The 22,375-nt window shown below is 49.7% G+C and overlaps 1 protein-coding gene across 1 annotated transcript; it reads left to right on the top strand.

Annotated features, from left to right (window-relative positions):
- Positions 1-543: 543 nt before the first annotated feature.
- LOC104030044 (cryptochrome DASH-like) lies at positions 544-22,047 on the top strand. The gene is made up of 14 exons (XM_075705193.1): positions 544-609; positions 737-909; positions 2,726-2,819; positions 4,109-4,239; positions 5,128-5,276; positions 5,641-5,729; positions 7,815-7,888; positions 9,698-9,787; positions 11,675-11,754; positions 13,091-13,150; positions 14,233-14,390; positions 18,800-18,919; positions 19,966-20,168; positions 21,969-22,047. The coding sequence occupies exons 1-14, from the start codon at positions 544-546 to the stop codon at positions 22,045-22,047; spliced, it is 1,566 nt and encodes a 521-aa protein (XP_075561308.1).
- Positions 22,048-22,375: the final 328 nt, after the last annotated feature.

A 22,375-nucleotide genomic window follows, 5' to 3' on the forward strand; every position in this document is an offset into this window, starting at 1 on the left:
CCGGGTGAGGGGGCCGGGCTGAGGGAGGGCAGAGCCGGGCCGGGCTGAGGGGCCGGGCTGAGGGGCCGGGCTGAGGGGGGGCAGAGCCGGGCCGGGTGAGGGGGCCGGGCTGAGGGGGGGCAGAGCCGGGCCGGGCTGAGGGGCCGGGCTGAGGGAGGGCAGAGCCGGGCCGGGCTGAGGGGGCCGGGCTGAGGGAGGGCAGAGCCGGGCCGGGTGAGGGGGCCGGGCTGAGGGGGGGCAGAGCCGGGCCGGGCTGAGGGGCCGGGCTGAGGGGCCGGGCTGAGGGAGGGCAGAGCCGGGCCGGGTGAGGGGGCCGGGCTGAGGGGGGGCAGAGCCGGGCCGGGCTGAGGGGGCCGGGCTGAGGGAGGGCAGAGCCGGGCCGGGCTGAGGGGCCGGGCTGAGGGAGGGCAGAGCCGGGCCGGGCTGAGGGGGGGCAGAGCCGGGCCGGGCTGAGGGGCCGGGCTGAGGGGCCGGGCTGAGGGGCCGGGCTGAGGGAGGGCAGAGCCGGGCCGGGTGAGGCGGGAGCGGCCCCGTCGAGGCACCATGTCGGGCCCGGCGAGGACGGCCATCTGCCTGCTGCGCTGCGACCTGCGCACCCACGATAACCAGGTAGGGCCCGGCCGGCGGCCCCCCGGGTATTTCTTTAGCAATAACCCCGCTGTGGGGTAGGCTGGGAAGAGGTGTGCGCTGCATCCTGCCCCCGAGAGCTGTCGTGGGCCTCTCTGTGTCTTTCCAGGTGCTCCACTGGGCTCAGAGCAACGCAGATTTCGTTATTCCCCTCTACTGCTTCGACCCGCGGCACTACCTGGGCACCCACTGCTGCGGCTTCCCAAAGACAGGGCCCCATCGGCTCAGGTTTTTGCTGGAAAGCGTGAAGGATCTAAGGGAAACGCTCAAGAAAAAAGGAAGGTAGTTGAGATAGATGAGAAAGTACCATGCAAATAGCATCTCTATTTTTATTTTCTTTCTCTTTTTCAACAAGTATTTGTGCTGTGAGTCAAATCGTGTCAGATACTCTGGGCTCAGATGATGGCTCATTTCCGAGAGCCACAGCCCTTCTGTTAGATACAGTAAGGTCCCATACATATACCCCTGCTCAGATGACCTGCTGTGGCATCTGCAAGGGAGGGAAGAGCCATCCAGGCTGCATGCCATTCGAAGTTTTGCTTTCTTGAACTCACGTACCACAGATGGGCAGCAGCCCTGAGCGCTTCACCCAGAGTCCTGATGGCTGCAGACATGGATGGCAGTCTTCCGAGATGTAGGCAACAACGCTAGCCACCGTGGCATGCGTCCTTCCTTGCCCCTAGTGAGTTTTCCTTAGGAGGCGGCTTGAGACAGACATCATGGATCCTGGCTTGTGAGACTGGAGAGTTAGGTTTGCTCATGCGCTGTCCCGCTAAACCCAATCTCTTTGGTAGGCTACGCTGTGGGAAGGGGGTCTTCAGGGATTCTTCCTTCGTTATGTCTTTAGAAACCATAACTGGGATAGACCAGGGCCTGAAGGTCTACATGCTGAAGAATCCCATTACTGGATAACATCTGGCTTTGCTTACCAAAAGATCTGTCAGCCAGCCTGTCTTCTCCCAGAGCAGCCTGACAGTGGTGGTAGAAGCAAGAGGAATGGCTCTGGGTTTGCAGTGCAGCATGGACATGCAGATGCTGAATGTTATGGGAGACTGAAAGAACTGATCAGTGGGTATCTGCGCCCACGCCCTGCAGTGAACAGATTCAGAGCTGCCTGAATGCTGTTGTGCTGTTGTCAGTGGCTGATAAGAGATTGGTCTTCTGCAGTGGAAGATGTGTGGTTATGAAGAGCCATGTTAAGACCTACGCTCCATTTCCACAACCATGAAGTATTGTCTTAATGCAGTGGTAGACAGAAATTTCCTCTGTGTCCAATCTGTGGTGTTCCCTGCAGACAGCTTGGTCTCTGCTTTTCTGTGGGTTATAAGGGGAACAGCTCAGCAGCACCCCTTGCTCCTGCCTTCTTCAGACGCAGCCCATCTTTGAAGAAACTTTTCAGTTATGCTTTAAATTATTCTGGCAAAAGCACTGTATTACCCCTTCAAGAAATGATGACACAGTAGTGTGTGTGTGTGTGTGTGTGTGTGTGAGGAGACAGGGAAAGGGATGGAGTCACGTATGAGGCTCCTCACAGAGCTCTGCACCCACCTCTGACCAACTTTCTCACCACAGCTTCTCTTTTGGTCTGGTGCCCTGGGTACACAGCTGGGCAGTTGGTGAGGTTGCAAGGTGGGAGGGAAGTTTTGTTGACTCTGTTATGAACATGGAGTATTCAGAGGAATTCCTCTGAATATTCCTACATGAAAGTGGAGAGGGGACTGCCCACAGGCCACCACTACCTGTGAAGGGGATTGAAAGAGGAATTAGTTCTCCAATCTCAGCCTCAGTGTGTGAGGATGAACAGATCTGACAGACTTACTTTTAGGTAACAGCCTGGCTTTCTGCCCAGTCATCCTTTCTAAGGCATCTGGGGTGGCAGAAATGTGTTTGACACAAACTCAGGCCCAGAGGCTTACAAACTGTGTTCATTGGGTCCTAAAAAATGTAGGCTAGTCAAATCCTGTCTGTCTGCCTCCACATGCTGTCCGTGCTCCATAGAGAACTAGTACATGGGTGCCTGGGCCAGAACTAGGGCTTCCTGTACACATAAATAACAATAACATCAAACCTAATTCAGGCCAGTATTCTGTGTTTGCAGTACCCTGGTTGTGAGGAAGGGGAAGCCGGAAGATGTGGTCTGTGATCTCATTACTCAGTTGGGGTCTGTCAGTGCTGTGGCTTTCCATGAAGAGGTAAGGGAAATATCTGATTGACACTGTTAAAAGATAAATTTAGGTTGTGGAGGTTTCTTCCACAACCAAATGGTGATGCAGATCCTGTATGTTCAGAGCCTTCCTTGTGTGTGGTATTGTTAAGCTGGGGGAAATTGGCTAGCTCCTGGGAGGGGGATGGCGTAGGTCTCTGGGTGGGAGTCCTTGCTGGATGACAGCAGCTATTTGTGATTGATCGCTTGCAAGTGCTGTGTCTTGAGGAAGAGGAGTTTCTGGCAACTGGCATTTTAGGTCAGCTGCGTCCATTTCTCCTTCTGTTTGCATCAAGCTGCCTTTTCCTGGCGCCTTCCTTGCACGGGGAGCTAGCTGCCAGGGGCCGTAATGTAGTGAGTGTAGAAAAGGCCCGTGGTGAGTTGGCAGCACCCATATTTAGGCAGTTGCCCACCAGTGTGTTGAAGAACGAAGCACAAGTCTGGTCCCGGGCTGCCGACGGGGTTCACATGTCACTGACCTGTATTCACTGAGCTAAGTGGTTTGATCCAGAGCCTGCCGAATTCGATGGAGGGCTCTGGATCGAAACCACTGGGTCTGGAGGCTTTGTGTACACACACACACACACACACACACACACACACACGTATATATGTACCTAGATGCAGTCAGTGTTAGCAGAGTCTGGGCCTCAGAGCTGTCTAATGCAAGAATCACTCTGTGACCTGCACTGCAGGTATTCCTGTTGTCAGGCCTACAACCCTTGTAACTTGACAACCTACACATCCCATAGTGCCTTACTCCATGCAGCACTGAGAACAACCACAGCAGGTCAGACAAAAGGCCTCATCTAACTCCATAGCCTTTTTCCTGGCAGTGACCAATAACAGATGCCCAGAGAAGACCACAGGAGCAGGACAGATCTGTAAAGATGCTTCCCCTGCATACTTTCCCAGCCTCCCAAGAATCTGTGGCTCAAGTACTTCTTGAAACAGGAATGCTATCCTGATATTCAGTAACCCTCAGTGGATTTCTTTTACATATATTTGTCCAGTCACCTTTCCAGTCCATGTAAACTTAAAAGATCTGCAACGCCCTACATCAGGGAGCTCCTTATTGGCGCTACTGGTGGAGAGCGAACACACTTGTTGGGTTTGGCAGAGGGAAATAGGCAGAGATTGTGAGTGTGCAACTCTCTGTAGAGGGATGAAGGTAAATGTGGAGATGAGGGAGGAGGGCAAGGCCAGGGCTCAGGGGCTGTGTGCATGCGGGAACTGAGGCCGTGCAGCCATGGCCTCGCTGCATTTTGTTCTCCCTAGGCCACGCAGGAGGAGCTGGATGTGGAGAAGGGGCTGTGCCAGGTGTGTAGTCAGCACGGGGTGAAGGTTCAGACATTCTGGGCATCCACGCTGTATCATCGGGACGACCTCCCCTTCAGGCCTATTGCCAGGTGGGCTGCTCCACGGTATCAGTTACCCCTCGAGTGTCCCATTTGTTTCTCACTCCAGTGAACTGCTCAGGAGGGATCGTAGTCATCCGGTCCCACAGGGAAGGGACCCGTTAGTCCACCTGCATTTATGCAAGTGCTGTCATGCTCATACACGTCAAGGGGAAGGGGCACATTCATCCCTCTGTACTAGCAGGATTTATGCTCTGATGTGCGTAAAGCTGAGGGGTTTGTTTGACCATTTATTGAGGAACTGATTTCTCTTTGCCCTTCTAGCAGCACAGTTTGGATACTCAGTCTGCAGTGCTGAGTCCTTGTGACATTGGACTGGATTGCTCCGTTACTTCATCTGGCTAAATGCACCTGCCTATGGCAGGAGCCCTTTGTGTGTGGACTCTTCATGGCTCCCTTAATAGTCACTTGAGGTGCAGGTGATGGAGTTGAGTGATTTATGGTATCCTGTAGAAAATTTATAAAATAGGACAAAAGAGTCAGGCCATAAAAATGCCTGTTTCTCTCCATTGACTGAAAAGGCAGTGGGAGGTTGAACATTTTTACATTGAGGTCAGCCTTGTGGGTAATCAGAAGTTAGGTGAGATAAATCTGACCCTCAGGGGTTGCCCCATCAGGACACACCTTAACTTGAAAAGTCACCATTTGCATCAGAAGCAGAAAGAAATTGGGCGAAGGACTGAACTTCCCTGTTATTGCTAGCCCCGAGGGCATCTGCCTCTTTTGTGCCAGGTGATGTACAAACATGCATCACAAATATGAACTCAGGAGAGCCCAGCCTAAAAAGCTAACCCTCCATCTGTGGAAGCTGTGTGGTGCTGTGTGGAGGGGCCAGGGTAGTCATCCTACAGAGATCTGACTGCGCTGTAATCTGTGCAGGTTGCCCGATGTGTACACCCAGTTCCGAAAAGCGGTGGAATCAGAGGCGAAGGTCCGGCCAACCCTGCGCATGGCAGATCAGCTCAAGCCCCTGGCTCCAGGGGTGGAAGAAGGATATATCCCTACAATGGAGGATTTGGGACAGAAGGGTAAGAAAACTTAATTTGACAGTTGCTCCCATGAAATCCTACTTAGAGATGTTTCTTACTGAGAATCAAAACATGGAGGCCTCCCAAAGGCAGTGGTTGCCCTTCAAACTGTAACTAACCCTCTGTTCACTCATACAGTAAATTCCCTGCAGGGAGGAGCTGCCCTGCAGCTGGGTAGAAAACATCCTCTTAGTCAGTAATTTTTAATGTTTGGTGTGGCCCTTGTTTGAAACGAAGACCAGGGCACAATCTTTTATGTTCCCAAAGCAGACTTCCCTACTGCTGAACATTCCTAGATTTTAAGCTCCCTACCTTTGAGATGCTTTCCAAGAGGGTGACAAGGTGATGGTGTTTTCTGTGGCAGATCCTGTGAATGATCCACGAACAGCCTTCCCCTGCAGTGGAGGAGAGACCCAGGCTTTAATGAGACTGCAGTATTATTTTTGGGACACGGTAACTCTGACATTTCCTTGTCTGCATCCTCCCCCTTGTACATACGGCTGTGCAAATGGGTGAGGCTGCAATTTCACTTCCTAATAATATTTCCTTAGCTCCTGTATAGCACTTAAAGGAGGGAATTAGCATTATTTTAGTTTTTCAGAGAGACAAACAATCAAAAAGAAGTCATCCAGGAATGGGGAATGTAAGCCAAATACTTAGGAACCTAGTTTAGTGGCCATCCCTCTTAAATCTTTTTTTCCATCAACTTTTGGGAATTGGGACAATTTTTTAGTTCCTTTACCTTGATTTGCCCTTTCTACTCTCCTGTCCCATGTCATCAGCAATGTAGTTCCTCCATTTTGGAGGAGTGAAAAGCAGCCTGAAGGGCTGCGATTGCAATTGGGGTGAGGAACAACCGACCCAAGCTGCTGCCCACAGTTAAAAATAGTAGGAGGTCCCTAGTAGTCTGGTTTAAAAACTTGCAGCCAATAATTACAGCTACTTCTTGCTCCCTCACTTTGGTGGAGTGAAGCTGCTGCTGACTGCATTTCATCTAAACATTTTTGAACCTTTTCCTGGTCTAGTTTGAGAAACTGCCTTAAATTTGCCTTGTGTAAATTTAGATGATGACATGTATGCTGATTTCCAACAGCATCAGACCCTACGCAGCTTTGTGGGTAAAGGGGGTAGCATCTCTCCAGTTGAGGTGGGTTAAGAAGTGTGCTGTGTCCAGTGCGCTCACTGGGACAGCCCCCAGGGGATTCTTTTGGCTGTGCTACAGAAGCTCCTGCATTCCCATGCTTTTGGGGAGCGTTGTCGTGGTTTACACGCTGCCCCAGTAGGCAGCTCAGCCCCACACAGCCACTCCCTCACTCCTTGCCACTGGGATGGGGGAGAGAATCAGAAGGGTAAAAGTGAGAAAACTTGTGGGTTGAGATAAAGACAGTTTAATAGGTAAAGCAAAAGCTGTGCGCACAAGCAAAGCAAAACAAGGAATTCATTCACTCCTTCCCACCGGCAGGCAGGTGTTCAGCCATCTCCAGGAAAGCAGGGCTCTATCACGGGTAACGGTGACTTGGGAAGACAAACACCATCACTCCCAATGTCCCCCCTTCCTTTCTCTTCCCCCAGCTTTATATGCTGAGCGTGACATCATACGGTATGGGATATCCCTTGGGTCAGTTGGGGTCAGCTGTCCCGGCTGGGTCCCCTCCCAGCCCCTTGTGCACCCCCAGCCTGCTCGCTGGTGGGGTGTGGTGAGAGGCAGAAGAAGAGGCCTTGACTCTGTAAGCACTGCTCAGCAGTAACGAAAACATCCCTGTGTTATCAACACTGTTTCCAGCACAAATCCAAAACCGCCCCATACTAGCTACCATGAAGAAAATTAACTCTACCCCAGCCAAAACCAGTACAAGCATGGATAGCTTCTAGTCATGGTCAAGCATCAGTATAATCAGTGCTGGAAAACCTGCTCCTTCTTTTTTGTTATGCAAATATTGTCTTCCCCGTTGAGCTAGAACAGCCCGTTAGCAATTGTAACCTGTGCAGCAAAGGGAATCAAGGAGAGATCAGGCTTCCCTATGTCCTCTGCATTGTCAATGGAGTGCCCAGAAGATGGAAGATCTGCACCCTGCTGTAAATGTGGGTGGCCCAGAAATAACAGTGATCAGGGTTCCTGCAGCTGAGTGTTGGGTGCTGTCAGACACTGTGGTTCTCAAACCCAAACAAGCAGCCACACGGACAAGGGAACGGACCGCCAGTCCCGCTGGTGCTTGTAAATGGATTATTGATCCAAAGTCAGATGGGTATGGGCAGGCAGCAGCACAGCCAGTTTCATAGTGCTTGTAGAAAGGGATGTGCTACAGGCTGAAGCGGAGAGCTTAGCTTGTGACATGCATCCCAGAGCTATAATGAAAACTGCTGGCCTGATTAATTCCTGTGCACTGGAGGCAGTAATTTGGCAGCTCTGTAATCCTTCCAGGCAGCCATGAGAGGGAGCCCAGCCCTGCCAGATTGCCCTGGCTCCAGTATGAAAGAAAACATATTTAGCGGGTTGCACGTAAAGGATTAAAACCCTTTTTTCTTTTGCTTGCACAGAACCTGGTTGCATCTTACAAGGAGACTCGGAATGGACTGGTGGGAATGGATTACTCAACTAAATTTGCACCATGGTAAAGATTTTTGTTGTGAGACTGGAAGCTCCTTCTCTGCTCCCATCCCAAATTGATGTTACCTGTCTGCTGAGTGCTCAGTGGGAATGGGTAGGGGTCTAGGTGTGATTCCCTCGCACTTTTTGTTGGGGTGGAGCAGCCTCAGAGCTGCTCTTTATTGCGCTTCCAGGCAGCAGTTCCCTGGGAACATTCTTGCAGTTAGGAATTGCTGAAGTGTAGCAACACTGCCAAGAGCCCACTGTGCTGGGAGCAGCCATGTGGACGGGGCGCTGGAGAGACACGCAACTTGTCTTTGGCTTTGTGCTGTTTTGTGTCTCTGGGGTGGCTGAGACCAGCCAGGGAAGAAGTGTAGGTGTAGCTTCAGCGTGTTGGCAGGGCTGTAGCAGAACTCGATCCTGTCCTGGTTTGCTGAACACTGTGGGGCAAGTCACCTCACCTCACTGCCACTCTGTTTTCCTGTGGGGTGAAGAGGTGCTTCTGATTATTCCTGTTGCAAAAGGATCTCTTGTTTGGGCAAATATGATGACTTCTAATTAGGGCTTTTAGTCTCCGGTGCTGGAAGGGGCAGAGTTAATTCTGGACTGAAACTGCAGCAGCAGAACTCAGTTCAGCCTAATGCTGAGAGCATCTGGAGCGTTTTCCCAACAGAATTGCAATATGAAACAATTTTTTTGAGGCTGTTAAGGTCAGGATTTCTTATTTTCAGCCGGCTTTGTGCTCTAGTGGTTGCAGTGGCTGGCTCCACCTGGTGGCACTTTGGGATCCCAGGACCCCTGGCACCGCAGACGTTCTTTAGCTGTGGTGGCCTCCACCTGCGTTTTTTGAAGCTGGCCGTTTGCCCAGAGCAGACAGTCCTGATCTGCCTGCCCCAGAGTGTTCTCCTGTCAGATGATCAAAATCAGAACGGTTCAGATTGCAGCCACCTCATACTGGCTGTTTCTAAGTGTTAGATCTGGTCAATAATTAAGGAACTCTTCAGGCCCTTTCTTCTTGTTTTCCAAAACTCATTACAACATCAAATGTTTCCACGAACCCTAGTGGGAAATGGCAGTAAAATACATTTCTAGGAAAATCAAGGTAAAAGTTGTGTCTTGTCACCCTTTGCTGTGGGCTTGGAGTGTACAAGCTCTTCCCTGTCTTGCACAGCACTGATTTGGAACAAATGGAAGGAGCCCAGTGCGTTGAAATGCTAGAGCTGGGTTTGATTCCCTAATTTTGCCTGAGGTTTTCAGCAAGCCACTTGCCTTCTGTGCTTGCTCAAATGAGACGCTAAGGTACTGCAGCAATAGGAGCCATGGACACATGATAAATAGAATCATAGAATCATAGAATCTTTTAGGTTGGAAAAAGCTTTAAGATCATCCAGTCCAACCATTAACCTAACATTACCAAGCCAAATAGGTTTGTAGTAAAAGAATGGCTGTTGAACAGCTAAGGCAGGCGATGTAGAGGTTGACACTCGAGATCTATTTCTGGGTTTGTTGTTGGTGCTCTAAGTCCCCAGCTGATCAAGTCTTTTAGGCAAAACTTGTCAAACTTCTGTAAAATGATTAATCTCAGTAGTTTGGAGACTCCTGTAACAGTCATATGCTGGGAAGGGGAAGATTTTGATTCTGAGATTGCAGAGTTGCAAAAAAAAAGTCATACAACTTGACTAAAGCCATTTGGGAAGTCAGCAGCATAACTGCAAACCAAGCAAAAGTTTTCAGACAACAATTCTAAATGCAAAACTGCCCCTCCACTCCTTCCGTGCAGACATCAAGCTGTCAGTCCTGCATTGCATTCAGGACATCATTCTTCTGCTTGCAGGCTGGCGCTGGGCTGCATTTCGCCTCGACACATCTACGAGCAGATCCAGAAGTATGAAAAAGAGAGAACGGCAAATCAGAGCACATACTGGTATGTCCCTGGACGATCACTGTGGCTTGTCTTCTCTGAAAAGGAAACAGGCATTGCACAGGAGAGAGTGGTTTGTTAACTTTCTTCTTAATTAATGTTTGTTTTTCCTGTGCCTGCTCTCTGGTTCCTCTGGGTTGCATTGCAGTTCTGTTTCAGTATGGATTTATTAGTCTGTCTTTGACATGCAGAGGCTTTAGGCACTTTATAAGTAAAGATTACTAACGCTAGTTGTCATTATTATTGCTGGGAAATTGTGCTTCATGATTTTTAAAACTGACCTCTGTAAATCATCACCATCCCTCTCTGTATTGTTATTATGGGCTAGATGAGAAGGAAGAAGAAGGACTTACAAGTAAAAGCCAAAGGGATATGAGCAGGGTTTCACCCAAAAGGCCCAGCGACTGTGTGGCTTGTACGAATCATGTCAGGAGGAGCTCTGGCCACAGTCCAACAAATGGCCCCATGCTTGCTCAGCTGCTTGAGCATGACCACAACACCATAGCAAAGGGGAAGAGGCGACTGGGAAGCGGGCTTAATGCATCCTGCCTTGTCACCCGTGCTCTTCCTCACCCCGCTGCTGGCTGCTCGCCTGCCTGCAGGTTGTCCTGAAGGAGGCTGGGGGACAGTTGAGGTCAGTGTATCCATCCCTGGGCTGGCCTTGAACTTGCTCGTGCACTCTGATCTGTGCAGACACTGTGAATTAGAGCCTGGTAGGGAGCTCTTATGGAGAAGCAGGTGCATGTTAGAGCCTGGCCTAATGCTAGACCCGGATGGGAAAAAACCCAAACCAGAAAGTCTGTGCAAACTGCAGGACTACCTTTCCATATTGGTTTGTTGCATTTGCAATGTGTCAAACAGCACAGTGGTTGGTGAAGAACAGGCAGAAGATTGCCAACAATTCTGGCCGAAACGCTCAGTTTCATTAAAATTCAAATGACAGATAAAATGTCGACCACTGTTGAAGTGTATGCTTTTATTTTTTTCTTCAAAGACAATTAGGAAAGGAAGGATTTCAAGAAATGAACATACTCATGTTTTTCCATCTAATAGCCAGCCAGCCTGCCTGCAGTGGGGGTGCCATGCTGATTGAAGCATTTTAAAGTGATAAATAATGATAAAAAAGAAGCTGTCGAGCTCCCAGGCACTGTGGTCAATTGTACAGTGAAGTACAGGTCATGGTGGCTGCACGTGAGGGACTGATTGAACCTCAGTATCGTGACACTGGTTTGTAGCATTTGGACAGTGTCCTGTTTTGTTATCAGATTTTCCAGAAAGATCTTGGAAGCCTAAACATCAGCTGGGCAGAATATTTCCAATATGCCAGAGAGCTGAAGCAGGTCTCAGAGGCTCAGGTGCCGTCATTGTATAAGAAGCTCTTTCCGTATAAAAGTTTTTATATAAAACTGTCTATTTTCTGTGGGCCTAGCACCTGATCTCATGAGCTAGACCACTGCAAACCCAGTTTTGAAAGTTGCCTTTAAATCCCTTACAAAGGTTATTGCTTAAATCAACGCAGAGCTCTTAGGAATGTGCTGACATGCTTGCTCGTGCGGAAACATGAAGGTGAATCAGGTCCTCACCCTGCTCTTTGGAGAATTGTATCTCAGGAGGGATGGATGAGAAACAAGTTTCCTGAAATTCTGGTTGTGCACAAGAGTTAAGGAAAGCTTCCCAAGTGATTCATGCAAAGTTTTCTTTCACTGTAGTCATCCAGGTGCAAGCTAGGTAAGCAGGATTGGGGCAAGAATGGTATCATGGGAAGGTACATCAAATTGCTCACTGTGAATAAACCTCACGGTGTTAACGATGGGTGCTATGGAAGCAACATCCTCATTCCGTAATTTTGTCTGACCCACAGTGAAATACAGATATGGCTTTGTGTTTTAGGGTCCTGTTTGAACTGCTGTGGCGGGATTACTTCCGATTTGTGGCCCTGAAGTATGGCAAAAGGATTTTCTCATTAAGAGGTGTGTATGGATCACGATATTTGGAGAGGAAAGGTACAGTCTTACAAGAGGGAAAGGAAGAGAAGAGGCTGTCAGCATTGTGTTGTACAAATGTTCATCTCAGCGCTTCTGTCACCACCCTGGGATGTCACTGGGGACTTACTATTAGCACAGAAGTGCCCCAACACCACAGTGCTGGACACAGTGTAGACACTGAGACTTTTGCCCTGAATCTGATTAGATACGGGGAGTAGTATTAACACGTGTCAGTGGGAAGCAGCAGCACAATAAGAGTAAAGATGCTGTTTCCGGAGACACTCCACCTTTGGAGAGAATCCAGCTTCAGGCTTGCCCAAGTTCACCAGAGAATCTGGGACAGAGCAGGAACTGACCCAGCAGCATGAATCCCAAGAAACCAGATACTCTTTCTGCCTTGCACTACCTAGGAATCGGGATGAGATTCAGCTCCAGGCCCTGTCACTTACGTGCAGGTGTCTACACATGAAACAGGGGTCTGAACTCAGTGCAGCAACCAATACCTAGTCCGTACAGCCAGGAAACCCTCCCCCGTGTTGGGTGAGCTGTTCTCCGTGTGAGGTAGCTGCCCACACCTAAGCATACAGCACTGTTCTAGATGCCCTAGGGCAGTCTGCCTGGCATCCAGCTGTGGCTGCAGAGGAGCACGTCTCCCTCAGGGCCTGTGTCACATCTGCCAGGCCTGTGTGGCTGTTCCGAATGCCCTACAGCATCTCAAATGGCGCTGGATGCCAGTGGTGGGCCTAACCTTATATGTCTGGAGCTAGAGCTGACTTGTGCCTGCTGCCTCTATTCCACTGTACAGAGAACTGCAGTTGCCACGGGACCCCTGCAAACCTAAAGTCATCGTCTGTTCCTACCCCACTGCAGGAGCAAAGTGTTACCAGGGGGGGCTTCTGCCAGGTAATTCTGGGTTCAGTATCTGCTACAGAAATGGATTTCACATAAACATTGTCCTGGAGTAAAATTGAACAAGAAAATATTAGCTTGGGCCAGAGCACATCTCCGGCCACTTGTGAAGTCTGAGTCATTTTTAAGTAAAAAAAAAAGAGCAAACACCAACAGAACAAATAATCAAAATCCGTTAGGGCTTGAGTGTCCTCTCTGTGCATGAGACACCCCTTTGCAACACTTGAAAGGAGGAATAGATCGTCTCTAAACCTTTGCAGAAGGAACGTGGCTTGTTTGTAATACCACAGAGAGGGCTGGCTTCATCCTAATGTCTTGTGTCAACCAAGGTGCCTCTGGCTGTCATTGTTTTGTTAATAACTGCCTGTGTCAGCATTTGTCTTCATTAGCAGTTCATTCTTTTCCTAAATAGGGCTTCAAAGTAAAGAGATCCCCTGGAAAAAGGACCTTCAGCTCTTTGACTGTTGGAAAGGTCAGTAGAAACCACAGGTTTGGCTAAGCGTGCTTTCGGTTTCCATGTGTGTGCATGCTAACGTGTGCCCTAACGCTAACTCAGATTTATGTAGGGGAACGGTCAGCACCATCAGTGCTGACGGTCATTGAAACCGTTACCGAGAATCCAGCCCCTCAGTTCGGCGTGAGCGCAGGATGCTTGGCTTCCCCTCTGAGACTGAGCACCACACAGGAGCAGACCCACAGGCTGTCATGAACGGCCAGGCCCCGTCTGGCTGGTGCGTGCTTTCTGAGATGCCCTGCAGTGAGATCTTCCTGCCCAGCTGGAAGTGTTTACGACCTGTTGGTCCCTTCTGTTCAGTCACACAGAGGCTGACCAGCCCTTCTTATCAATGCTAAACCGTTCTTCCAGTTGGTTCTAACGAAGGTTAAAACAGCCTTAGAATAAATCACATCTTTCGTTATACCACAGCCTTTTAATATCCTTGCTTTTCTTTAGCTTCTATAACTTTGTTGTCACATGAATAGCAGGCATAATATCGCAAATTAAAACTTGGAGGGACTAACAGATTAAAGTATCAGAATCAGTGAAATACACACCTATATCACTTTCTTCCTGTTATTGCCATGTGTGTCCCTTTCAGGTACAATAAATCTTTTCCTTAACAACGGACAAGGCTCTCTACTTTTCAGATGCTAACCCTTGGGGACTTGTCCAATACTTGCCTCACTGCTATTAGTCACCTGTCAAGAATTTTTCTGTTCTTGGCCCATCTCACTATTGTGTGCCTATTTATTTTGCTCTGCAAAATGCCCTGCAATCCACTTGATCCGTTGTTTTTCCAGTCTGAGTTTTTTCAGTTCCTTGGTTTTTTTTCTTGCCAAAAATTCTCCTCATTTTAATTTTCAGTATAATTTCCCATTTAATTTCCAGTGGATCTTAGTGGCTGCACGCCAGCTAAACCTCACTGAAATCTCTCCCTGCCGCTGTACGCTGGCACTGTCTTACCTGCTTGGCTGGCTGTGAATGCATGACCACAGGTTGCTTTATGAATGCCCAATAATGTCATCGTATCCCAGCGCTGTCTTTTGTCTCTGCAGAGGGCAGAACAGGGATTCCTTTTGTCGACGCCAACATGCGAGAGCTGGCTGCGACGGGCTTCATGTCAAACAGAGGGCGGCAGAATGTCGCCAGCTTTCTCACCAAGGACCTGGGTCTAGACTGGAGGATGGGGGCAGAGTGGTTCCAATACCTGCTGGTAAGACAATACCCAATACCCCTTGTGTGTCTGGAGTTGTTTGTGCTCCCTGCCCTGAGTGACAGACAGGAGGAGAGCTCTGCCTAATAAGGAAGGATACAGAAGATGATCAGTAATTTCCTGGCTGATATAAATGCATGTATGTACTGCTTGTGTGGTATGTACTTCCCAAAGCTCACGTAAGAAGAGGGAATCCATCAACCGAGATGTAGCTAGGAAGTTTGCAATGACAGTTTTGATCCTCTATGTAGGGTTTTAGCCAGAGATCTGTCACACTGGAGAAAACTTTCAAGCGTAAATTATGTTAACAGTGCTCTGATTTGCTCACCCCAGAGGCTGGGCAGGAGGACAGCCCAGAAATACAACATAAAAAGTAATGTGTTCTGGCTACAGAAGCCAGTGTTGGCACAGCATCTTTGCATTGATCGCTGTGGACAGGGAAGTCATCTAGTCAAGAAGAGGCGAGTATGGACAATAGCTGGATCAGCTTCCAGCGAGCTCCACCCTGGCTGGAGGCATCCTTCTTCATTCTGGTGAGTCACAGGCCTCCCGGCCTGCTGGAGCACCAATTCATTTCTCATATGCCAGTCAGCAGCCATGCAAGCAAAGTTAAATAGCTGGGTCGCTTCTCCCTCCCCAGTCCCCATAGATTCTTTCTAGGAAGTTCTGAACAGGTTGGCAGGCCCCAGTTCAGAGACGCAGGCTCTGTGCCTCTCTACAGCTCTGTGTGTCTTTGCTTGCTTGCCGTTATCTCTGGTGATGCTGATGGAGAGACGGTCAGTAGCACCAAGCTGAGCTGTGAAAACTGAGGCTGAGGAGGTGATAATCTGTGTTTGTTCTTCACCAGACTGAATGGTACAGATTGAAAAAGACTAATATCAGCCTCACATTAAGGATCTTGTCTGTAGAATACAAGAGGCTATTGGTAATCAGGAAACTTTCTACTCACTAGGATGGCTGGAGGTACAGAGAAAGCCCAGTCACCTTGCCATTATCTGCAATTAAAAGCCTTTTCTATGAATGTAATTTTTTTTTTTTTTTTGAGCTTCCTTGGAGCTGGGCTCTGACATGCTGTCTTGGTTTCAGCTGGGGTAGAGTTAATTTTTTTCCTAGTAGCTGCCATAGTGCTGTGCTTTGGATTTAGGATGAGAATAATGCTGATAACACACTGATGGTTTAGTTGTTGCTAAGTAGTGCTTACGCTAGTCAAGGACTTTTCAGCTTCCCATGCTCTGCCAGGTGCACAAGGAGCTGGGAGGGGGCACAGCCAGGCCAGCTGACCCAACCTGCCCAAAGGGCTATTCCATACCATATGGCGTCATGGGCAGTATAGAAACTGGGGGGAGCTGGCTGGGGGACAGCGATCGCTGCTCGGGGACGGGCTGGACATCGCTCAGCAGGTCATGAGCAATTGCATTGTGCGTCACTTGCTTTGTATATTCCTTTATCATTATTATTACTTTCTCTTCCTCTGCTGTCCTATTAAACTGCCTTTACCTCAACCCACGGGTTTTACTTTTTTTCCCGATTCTCTCCCCCATCCCACTGCAGGGGGAGGGTGAGCGAGCGGCTGTGCAGTGCTTACTTGCCAACTGGGGTTAAACCACGACACCTGGCTTTGGCTGCAGATCTACAGGCAGATCTGGGTGCTTTTCCCATTGCTGTGTCTCACACCAGCGCTGTGAGCAGTGGTGGGCTTGCACAGTAACTCGGTGCAGGACTTCTGCAGGATCCTCCACAAAGTGGTGTTGGTAGCTCCATGCAGCAATGCTTTTCCAGATAAGAGCGAGAGTCCCCAGCATGTGGCACCAGAGGACTTGTATCAGAGAAGTGGTGGCCTTATCCTTTATATCCTGGCTGGAATTTGGGATGGAAAATCTTACCTTGAGTGCATTTCTTTGGCAGTTTCAGTGGGTTGTGTGATAGCTGATACCCGGCGTGCCCTAAGCTTCGTAGCAGTGACTTGCCAAGCAGGGGCTGCATTTCAGTATGGGTGATCTAATTCCTGTAGCCTGAGTGCACGGTATATGACACACAGTGGCCCTCCGGAACAGTACAGCACACGCAAATGCACAAACACATCCGTGCATGCCTGTCCTGCGGACTGAGCCACTAGGACTGTTTTGAATGTTTTGTAGTATCTGGCTTTTGATGGCATCTATCAGCTATGGCTTTCACAGCAGTTACAAAGGTGACTTCATTTCACAGAGAGGGCAGCTTGCTTCATGTACAGGCAAGCCCCGTGCTCAAAGTCACCGGCTGATTAAGAGTTGGGAGTCAGGAATTGAGGCTTTGCTCTGACAGGCGGGCAGCCTTGCCTTGCTCAGATAGGAGCTTGGTTCGCTTTGCAGTCAAACTTGGAGGGTAACAGAAGATTCCAGGTCTATTCCTCAAGTGAGGAAGACCTGGAAGGTCTCACACTAGAAGGACGCTCCCTGGGTTACTTACATTTACTCATACGGGCGTGAATGTTGCCAGCCTTGCTGGAAGCAGCATTTAGCACTCGGCACTAGCCCTTTCATCTCGGGAAGCCCCAGATGCTGACTGCCACTGTAGGGTGGTGTGGCACAGGCTGATCCTTGTGTCCTTCCGTCCCTTCCTTTCAGCTTGTGTCACACTGATACACTGCTAGACAGCTCTGTTACTTTAACCTGGTGGCATCCCCAGAGTAACACACAGGAGACATCAGTTTGATGGGGGAGGTATAGCTGTGGAATGGTAGAGGTCAGTACAGAACTGAAACTGGTCTCACTTGCCTCTAAAAAGGGAAAGCAATGCATATTTCATCTCTGACACTTCCAGCAAAGGCCCACCGAGTATTTTCATGTGCCTGTGAAGAAGAGGGTGTTTGTCATCCACGCCAGACGGGCAGGGAGGCTAAGGCGAGCTCTCTGCAACCCGCTGAAGCCGGGGGAAAGAGACCTCTGGTGTCGTGAACAGAGACTATCTCAGCTGTGATTTCATTCACAGGGTCAGGCCCCAAGGAAAGGGAGAGAAACAAACGGAAGAGAATGCCAGGAAGGGGCAAGGCTGAGGGGGAAATGAGCCTGCCTCCTCCAGTCCCCTTTGGATTTGCCCTCGCCTCCCACACACGCTTTCCTGCATGCTAATTGCACAATCAGGCCTCCGATGGCATCTTTCTTCCCCTCCTTACCTCACCGACCGGAGGCAGTGCCGCTGGGAAGGGGAAGCCTGGTGCACGCTGAGCATAGCTGGCCATTGATCACCCTGACCCCAGTGCTCGGCTGGCCGTGCAGGGAAAGGGGAAGGGAACCGGGCACAGCCCATTCCCCCGTGCCTTCTGCCATCTGGGTGCGTTTTGCTCCTCACTTTAAGGAGTGGCTGAGATTCTGGAAACATAGCCATGCGGAATGGTTGACACTGTGGCTGCAGTAAAGGGAGAAGAGAACAGCACTGAACCTGCTCAGTGACATGTCTTTCAAACTCTTGCTGCTGCAGCTGCCAGCACAAGGCTTTCGCAATGCCAACACCCCTCCTAGGAATGCACAGAGATCCCATGCCCTATTTGCTACCGCTGCTGCTCCCCTCCTGAGCTAGGTTTGAATTGTCCTACAACTGAGGAGCTCCTGATGTCGGATTTAGGCCACTCTGCCCAGCTGAAGGGCACTGAGACTGAACCATGTTCTGCTCTCATTTGTGCCTGTGTCAGGAGCCTTGCTGCATTTTACATAAGCATCCTTCAGAGCTTGTTTAGATGTAGAATAACTTGACGATGTGCAGCCTACTGAGTACGTCATGAGAGCTCTAGCGTTTCCCGTAGCAAAGCACCTCTCTCTGCCAAGTCCCTGTGAATTAAGGCTTATTGCCCGATGAAGGTCAAGTATATCAGGGAAAAAACTGCAGTGCTTGTATCAATTGCATCTTCATACACTCTGTGTGGTCACTCCATACAGTCTGAGTTAGACTTTTCTCCAGTCTGCCTAACAGGATCAGCAGAGATTATTTTGTTAGTCTGTGGTCTCTGGGTAACCGGTCAGGAAGGATTTTCTCTTGTATTTGAAATGTACTGGGCTACTGTTTCTTGGAATATGAGCGCTCAAAAGCTAGGGCTGGTTGTCATGAAGTCTGCCAGATGATGGCAGAAAGAGAAAGATTTTTAAAATAGAAAGGAAACTGAGAAAGAGAGGGACTTCTATCTCATTGACCTAAGGACCACGAAGTGAAGTAGCCTGGGAAGCTGATCCCAGCTGTGCAAAACAGCCACGCAGCGTGGTCCTCTTCTGGGCTAGATGGCTGTACCTACATGGGAGAGCGCCTGACTACCGCAGTGTGGCCAGGGTGATTCCTACACAAGGAATTCTTCCCTTGAGATAAGGGATGGATGGGGAGAGAAGATTCACCAAGGGCCGGCCCAGCTCTTCTTACTGTTTTCTTCCTCTGTTCTCAAGGTGGATTACGACGTTTGTAGCAATTACGGCAACTGGTTATACAGCGCTGGTATTGGCAACGACCCACGGGACAACAGGAAGTTTAACATGATTAAACAAGGCCTGGATTACGATGGCAATGTGAGTCTTGTTTGGCTGTCTTACAAGGAAGAGTGCAGCAAAGCACATGTGGTAGTTTCAGGGAACAGAGGAGATGAATCTGCTCTGTGGATACTGCTGCAAAAACAGTTCTGTGATCTCCTTGCCGACAGTCAGGCAGGTTCCTCATTGTGGTACAGGAAGATCTGACGTTTACAATCTGCTCCTGTCCCCAAAGAGGCTGGTGCTCTGTATGCCCTCTCTGCCCTGCCGTTGGCCTGTGTGTTTAGTGTTTCATCACCATTTCTTCCGGGTAACAGCCAGATCCCATCCGTATCTCACACGGCCATTTCCTTGAGCACAGAGCAGCTTCTTGGAGAACTCAGAAGTGATGAGAGACGGAGCTGCTCACATGGCACTTTGGGAGGTCCTGGAGAGCACATTAAAGGTGTGACTCCTCTGACTATCCTCTGTACGTGGTGGGAGCGGATAAACCGCCCTTTCCATGTGCTTAGCCAGTGTTCACATACCAGATAACCAGTTTCTACCCCATTCCTTAGCTTCATGGCAAGCTGTGCTGTTGCCTTTCAGCGCTGTAGCTGCAGGACTTAGCAAGGAATCAGAAATTAGTCCTAGTAGGGGACACAGCAGTAGAGTTAATGGGAGAGATTCAGGGGCAAGGGGGGTGCCAAGCACAAGAGGATGCAGCTGAGCTAGTCACCCTAGTTTCCTTCAGTCACTGGAAAGAAGAAAGGACTTCTTGCGAGTGACTTCATCTCGCTATGTCCTAAATAGGGCAGGTGAACTGTACCAAAAAAGCGCCTCTGTCTCCCTCCTCTGCCTGTAGAGTGAGCTTGGGAGAAGAGCTCCAGCATCCAGGTCTCTGTATTTAGCCGCTAATTCTGGGTAGAGGGTTTAGCAGGAGGAGCTAAGACTTGAAAGAGGTCACTGATGCTGTGACCAGATGCTGTTTCCAGCTTCTTTACCTGGAAATCAGGCTTCTTTCTTTCATATTAAGACAGACCCTTGCTGGGAAGCACTTACAGATTATTACTGAATGGATCCTATCCTGTTGGTTCTGTTTGCAGGGGGATTATGTCCGGCTGTGGGTCCCAGAACTACAGGGCATAAAGGGAGCAGATATCCACACCCCTTGGGCACTGAGCAGTGCTGCTCTCTCCCAGGCAGGAGTAACTCTAGGTGAGACCTACCCACAGCCCATTGTGACAGCCCCGGAGTGGAGCCAACACATCAACCGGAGGCCCGTGAGTACTGGGAAGGTTCGGATGGGGTGGGAGGGCTCCAGGCAGCAGCTGCTCTGCATCTGTAGGAGTGTCTGTGAATTCTCCTCTTCTTTCTCAGGTATAAAGGGAAAAAACTGCTTTTTTTACCTCACAGCAGAGGGTGGTCCAGCTCTGCACAGGGACTGTGCAGCCAGGGTTATTTAGCTGTGGCTGTCCTAGTAAACTAAACAGGTCTGAGGCACCAGCCCACGTACCAACCTCCTCTCATCCAGACAGTCACCTTGTCAGTGTATTGCCCAGCTCTATTTTGCCAAGGCCAACCAGCACCTTCCAGAACTGTGTCCAAGCACAGTTTGAGGGTCCCACGTGCTAAGAGCTGTCACAAAAGACAATCTTGACAACGCCACGCTACGTCGTATGGACATAAACTGTGCCGGGCCAGTAGGCTTTGGGGCTGAGGAATAAACCCATGCATGTTTTGTTTACTATTTTCTAGGTAGCTTTTCTTACTCAGGTTTTTTCCTTCTGGATGTACATAGTGCCAGATATACCCGCTGTGGTGAATGACGTAAATTTTAGCTGCTTCTTTATCCCATCAGCCTTGTGTAGTCGGTAGGGCTTAGAGAAAGCATGTCCTTCACAGCCTCCTTCGTGCCCCAACAGCAGGCAGGGAGGGATGGGATATCTCTGAAGGCCTCCACGGGCCTAACCACCCCAACTGCAGACAGACAGAAGGGAGCCCGGGTTGATGCTCAGTTTCCACTCTGTTCATGAGGTGGAAGTAAAACCAACCAACTTCCTACCATGCTTGAGTGCACCCAAACTGAAGTCAGGAAGACCAGTAAATATGGGGACTGGCCTTTGCACTTTGCTTTTTGGGTGTATCTCCCCTTTAGAATGGGAACAGATTAAGATGTAGATCCTGCAACATGTCAAGACTTGTATCTGCTGACTGGGCTGCTGTTCTTGGAGGAGACAGGTACGGAAGGGAAGTGCTCTGTAGGTCTGGGTGGGACCAGTGGTGGTGGAGCTAGAAGGGAAGGAAGAAATGTTTGTAACCAACAGTTGTGTATTTGAAGGGGTTTTCAGCATTTTGTCTTCCCCCACGCATCCTCCCTGCCTCCTCCTGAGTCTGGATACTTTGTGGAGGCTCAAATTTACTTGTATGATGTTCAATGAGGAATGAAACATGTCTCCATTTCGGGTTTTAATCCCAAGGTGCAGTACCGAATTTCTCAGGCCAGATTCCTTTGCCATGAGTAGGAAATTTTGTGGAAGCAAAGCCTTCCACTTCCAGCCGTGCTGTTTTGGGCCTGGATTGTTACCCTTCTGCTTAAGAGTCCATCTGAGATCAGAGAAAGGACCCTGTGAAGGATCCCCTCGGCGAGACACTGGTTTGAGGCAGTGATGAAACTTGAACCCAAAAAACTCCTCCGTCAGGCAGGAGTTTCATTTTGATCAACTTTCCAGCTCACCCTGGGCTCTGGGCCTGCACTGCCACACTGTGCTTGTGAAATTGAAATACTACTGGGAGGGACTGTTGGCCCAGTGTCACTGAGGCCTGGAGAAGAACCTCTCCCCTCAGCCCTCCCAAACTGAGTATCAAAATATTTTTGAAAATACAAGCCCAATATCTTACTGGAAACCCTTGCTTCCTAAGGGCGAGCCTAGAGCTGTACCTGTCAGGCCTCCCCTCCTTTTTGCAAGCTTGGAGGCAGAAGTGCCACGTGCGCTTTTTTCCACATGTCAAGGCTGCTTTGTGATCCGATTCACTCTGCAGCATCAGTAAATATCTCACTGTTCATCTTTTGTTTGCAGCAGGGAAGAAGTCCCCATCCCAGGGGCAGAAAAGAACCTGCAGGCACACCGATGCAGCGCAAGGACAGAGGGATAGATTTTTACTTCTCTCGCAAGAAGGATGTATGACGACGGCTGTCCAGGGCCGTGCTGGGGAAGCGCTCAGCGGGAGCTTTTGCTGCCAAAGATGCTGGGATAACGGTTAATCTCCTTGAACCAAGCCAATGATAGAAGTCTGGCCACAACAAAGTGGCTAGGGATCCGCCTCTTCAGTGTTCCCGGGGTCACGAGCTGGATGTGGATATTTGGAGGCAGTGCATTGGCACTGACTGTGGTGGTTGGAGCTTGTATTTTCACTTCGGTGCTTAGGCCTGGTGCTGTGAGCTCTCGGGCAGCTCGCCTCTCGCTCTTCAGGAGCGGCTGCCCTTCAGTGCTGAGGGTCTGACTCCCGTGGATA

This window comes from Pelecanus crispus, chromosome 2, assembly GCF_030463565.1.
Source record: "Pelecanus crispus isolate bPelCri1 chromosome 2, bPelCri1.pri, whole genome shotgun sequence".
NCBI lineage: Eukaryota > Metazoa > Chordata > Aves > Pelecaniformes > Pelecanidae > Pelecanus > Pelecanus crispus.

Excerpts from the sequence above, each read along its gene's own strand:
- LOC104030044 (XM_075705193.1), top strand. The coding sequence starts at position 544 with ATGTCGGGCCCGGCGAGGACGGCCATCTGCCTGCTGCGCTGCGACCTG. Across the intron at positions 2,820-4,108 it reads CTGTGGCTTTCCATGAAGAG|GCCACGCAGGAGGAGCTGGA; the intron begins GTAAGGGAAATA and ends TGTTCTCCCTAG. Across the intron at positions 5,277-5,640 it reads GGAGGATTTGGGACAGAAGG|ATCCTGTGAATGATCCACGA; the intron begins GTAAGAAAACTT and ends TTTCTGTGGCAG.